Raw genomic sequence first — 4,583 nt, 5'->3', positions numbered from 1 at the left:
TAAGTCCTCTTCACTTTCAGTAAGCAAGGTTGTATCATCTGCATATCACAGGTTTTTTATGAGTCTTCCTCCAATCCTGATGCCTGTCTGGCTAGGTCCACGTATATAGTTGCTGTTTATGTTATTGTGAAAAGTATTTGCAATAAATAAGTACTTGGTCTTGCAAAATTCTATCGTGAGATGTCCAGCATTGTTTCTATCGATATTTTATGACTACCAATCCTTCCTCTTTGTTCCCAACTATCAAGCATCAGTAATGATCAGTGCATCTTGATTGTATGTTTGATCAATTTCAGACTGTTGTTAAGTACAGTTGAGTCCGTTCCACCTCATAGAGATCCTGTGTAGAGTTTCCAAGGATCTGCTGGTGGATTTGAACCGTTAACCTTAGCAGTGCAGTACTTATTCTAAAGCACCACACCAGAACTTAATTTCTTCAACTTTGGCATTAGTGGTTGGTGCATAAATCTGAATAATAGTAATATTAATTTTTCTTTCTTGTAGATGTATAGATATTATTCTATCATGATCAGCATTGTATTTCCAGATAGATGTTGAAATGTTCTGTTGGATGGCGGATGCGACACCATTCCTCTTCAGGTTGTCGTTCCTGGCGTAGAAAACCATCCGAGTGTCAGATTCGAAATGGCCAATGCCAGTCCATTGCAGCTCACTAATGCCTACAATATCTATCTTCAACTGTTCCATTTCATTTTTGACAACTTCCAATTTTTGTAGATTCATACTTCATACATTCCACATTTTCATTATTAATGAATGTTTGCAGCTGCTTCTTTTCATTGCAAGTCATGCCACATCAGCAAATGAAGGTCCACAAAGCTTTCCTCCATCTTTGTCATTAAGTGGGTGTCTTAGAGAAGGAAAACCAGTGAAACACTGTTGTTGTTACTAAGTGCTGTCTAGTAAGTTCCAAGTCACAGCGACCCTATGCAGAGTTTCTGAGGAACGGTTGGTGCTGCTCATGCAGTTCAAACCAACCTTACAGTCCATTGCAACACGCCAGGGACGCCAGTGAAACACATGCACACACACATATGTACATATGTTTATTATCAAGGAAATAGGTTACAATTGTGGAGTCCCAGATCCCCTGCGGAAAGAGAGAGAAAGAGCCTTTTCCACGTGTCCATTACACTGGGAGCAGGCCACACCCCCAAGGAAACATCTTTTCAGTTGATTGGCTGTCCATGGCCACTCATCATAGAATTAACCATGTCTGTATTAGGTTTCATTTTCTTGGGAATAAGCGCATCCTGGTGTGGCACTGTGGATTAATGCGCCAGACTGCAAAGCTGTTTGAACTGCAAGGTCGGTGGTTCAAGCTCACCAGCTGCTTCTCGGAAACCCTTTACAGGGGCGCTATGGGTTGGGATCGACTCGTATGGCACTTAACAACAACAACAACAACTGCTTGTTAAGTGCCATTGAGTCAGTTCCGATTCATAGCCACCCTGTACAGGGTTTCTGAGGCTGTAAATCTTTACTCTTTATGGGAGCAGAAAGCCTCATCTTTCTCCTGTAGATCAGCTGGTAGTTTTGAACTAATAGTGTTTCCGAGGAGCGGCTGGTGAGCTTCAACTGCCGATCTTGTTCAAACTGACTTTGCAGTCTAACACATTAACCCACAACACCGCAAAAAACCTTATTACAGGTGGACTCTGCTTTGAGTAGACTTTTCTTTTAAAGTATTGAAAAGCAAAGATGTCAGCTTGAGGACTAAGGTGCACCTAACTCAAGCCATGGTATTTTCAGTAACCTCATATGGATGTGAAAGCTGGACAGTGAATAAGGAAGACCGTAGAAGAATTGATGCCTTTGAGTTGTGGTGTTGGAGGAGAATACTAAAAGGGCCATGGGCTGCCAAAAGAACAAACAAACTTGTGTTGGAAGAAGTGCAGCCAGAGTGCTCCTTAGAGGCCAAGATGGCCAAACTTAGTCTCTCATACTTTGGACATATTGTCTGGAGGGAACAGTCGCTGGAGAAGGAGATCATGCTTGGTAAGATGGAGGGTCAGAGAAAAAGAGAAAGACCTCCAACGAGATGGATCGGCCAGGTGGCAGCATCGATGGACTCAAAGTGAGGTTGGCCCAGGATCGGACATTGTTTCATTCTGCTGTGCATAAGGTCGCTATGAGTCGGTGCCGACTCGATGGTACCTAACAACAACAACTGCTTTGAGGGGTAGCATGAGAGCTTAGTAGGATAAGCACTGGACTGAGAGCCAGAAGTTCAGAGGCTTGAGCCCAGCAACTACTCTGTGGGAAAGAGGTGAGAATTTCTATCTCCCACAAAGATTTATAGCCTCAGAAACTCTATTGGGATGGCTGTGAGTCAGAACCAACTCAATGACATTTAAGAACAAAAACTACTTTAAGGAGACGACAGCTCCTCCCTAGTTGTATTTTGAGTAGCTTCCAGCCTGAGGGACTCATCGTAAAGCATTATATCAGACAATATTCCACTGTTTACCAAAAGGTTTTCACTTGCTAATTTTTTCATAAGTAAATCGCCAAGCCTTTCTTCCTTATCTGCCGTAGTCTGGAGGCTGTGCTGAAATCCATTCTTCATGGATGACTCTGCTGATGTCTGAAATCCTGATGTAGTTTTTAGCATCATAGCAACACACAAGCCACCACAGCACAACAGACATATAAATGGCTCTTGTAGCGTAGTGGTTACGAATCGGGCTGCGAACCGCAAGGTCAGCAGTTCGAGACTACCAGCTGCTCCGCGCGAGAAAGATGAGGCGATCTGCTCCCGTAAAGATTTACAGCCTCGGAAACCCTGTTCAGGGTCGCTATGAGTCTGAATGACGGCACTTAACAACAACAACAACAACAAGGGTTACAGGAAAGCCTATGGGGACCGTTCTCCTGTTACACAGAGGGTCACTATGAATCAAAGTCAACTCGACAGCACAGAGCGACAACAGGACACCACAGGGCCAGGTCTAGGACTTCAGAAACCCTTAATTCACGTTGCTTTTTCAACACATGCAATGGCTGCTCCTATGCACTTCACTAAGGAGCGACACATACTATCTTTGGGGACTCCCCTCCCCTTCTCTTGTCCTGTTTCCCCACTGCATAGTACTGGGAAGTCTGTCTCGTCAATTCCAGGCTCCTACCTACCAGCTGTTCCGCAGGGAGGCGGGGAGATGAGGCTTTCTGCTCCCGTAAAGACTTACAGCCTCGGAAACCCTGTACAGGGTCGCGATGAGCCGGAACCGACTCCACAGCACATAACCACCACCACCACCATCTGCCCAGTGCCACACATTTGTCCAAAGTTCCAAAGCAGAGTCTCATTGGGCTATCTCAGGTCATGTGACGCTCCTGAACAAGTTGATGCTGCCATTGGCTGGGCTGTCGGTCATGTGAGCAGCTATAAAACCAAGAGATGGCGTCAGCCCCCTGGAACTCTGGTCATAAGCGTTGCTAGGTTGATTCCAGTCTGGATCCTCCTCTTACAGGAAAGGAGAGCTCCTTCCCAAACCTTCTCTTGAGGCCCCTTCCCCCCCACTCCACATGCCACGATCCTGACCTCCTCTCACCGTCTCCCCCCAGGCCCCAAGCAGGATGCTGAGGCAGCCAAGAAGTTCATCCTGGACATGTACACCCGCATGTACACCGGCTGCGCAGATGACGGCAGCAAAGGCGGCGGCAAGAAGGGCCCTCGCTCCCGCCGTCTCTTCAGCCACTACACATGCGCCACGGACACGCAGAATATCCGCAAGGTCTTCAAAGACGTGCGGGACTCCGTGCTCGCCCGCTACCTGGACGAGATCAACCTGCTGTGACCCAGGCCCTGTCCCTCCCGGGCTCAGACCCGCCCTGCGAGCAGAGACGCACCGGGCAGCTCGAGGGGCGCATGCACCGCGCGGAGACCACGTGTTCCATCGGGTCCCAAGACTCCTTGTTAATCTCGGTCCCGGTGGCAGGAGAGCCATGAGCGAGCAAATGTAATGGGTGTAGGGGATAGAAGACTGGTGGCCGCGGTTTTCTGCCTCTGACTAGGACAGTTCTCCCTTCCTTGACTCAGTACCCCCGCTTGGCAAGAGAGCAAAATGGCCACGACTGACGCCCGAGGGGGAGGGGGAACCGACAGCCGGTGAGATGAATTTGACTCCTAGCTACCCTGTGTAGGTTTCTGAGACTGTAAATTTTTAGGGATGCAGAAAGCTTCCTTTTTCTCTTGCGGGGCAGCTGGTGGATTTGAACTATTGACCTGACGGCTAGCAGCCCAACGGGTAAACCACTACGCTACCAGGGCTCCCTCCAGAGCCGAAAGAAGGGTGAAAAAGAAAAAGAAAAAAAAAGCAGAGGCTCAAGACTTGAGTGGGTGTGTCTCGAAAGAAAGTCCTCCAACCTCAGGGGTCTCCTTCTACGCAGTGGTCTGGGACCCTTGGAAGGACGCACACTGTAGGAAAGGGGCTGTGGTTCTTCAGGCCAGAGGTGCAGACTCTGGCGCCACTTAGCGGATACAAAGAAGCAACGCAGGGCCCTCCCTTCCTAGGGACACGGAGGAATGCTATTCTTTTTGTAGATTGCCCTTTGCCCTC

General features: G+C 48.0%; 1 protein-coding gene across 1 annotated transcript in view; it reads left to right on the top strand.

Moving 5' to 3' along the window:
- The window catches only part of GNA15 (guanine nucleotide binding protein (G protein), alpha 15 (Gq class)), a 54,819-nt gene extending 50,998 nt beyond the window's left edge, over positions 1-3,821 (top strand). Inside the window, exon 6 of the mRNA XM_006869048.1 lies at positions 3,589-3,821. Coding sequence (XP_006869110.1) covers positions 3,589-3,821 — 233 coding nt within the window. The remainder of the gene's footprint in view (positions 1-3,588) is intronic.
- The last annotated feature ends 762 nt before the right edge of the window (positions 3,822-4,583 follow it).

Source organism: Chrysochloris asiatica, unplaced genomic scaffold, assembly GCF_000296735.1.
Source record: "Chrysochloris asiatica unplaced genomic scaffold, ChrAsi1.0 scaffold00125, whole genome shotgun sequence".
Taxonomy (NCBI): domain Eukaryota; kingdom Metazoa; phylum Chordata; class Mammalia; order Afrosoricida; family Chrysochloridae; genus Chrysochloris; species Chrysochloris asiatica.
The sequence above is the reverse complement of the archived record's forward strand: the minus strand, read 5'-3'. Positions and strand labels throughout refer to the sequence as shown.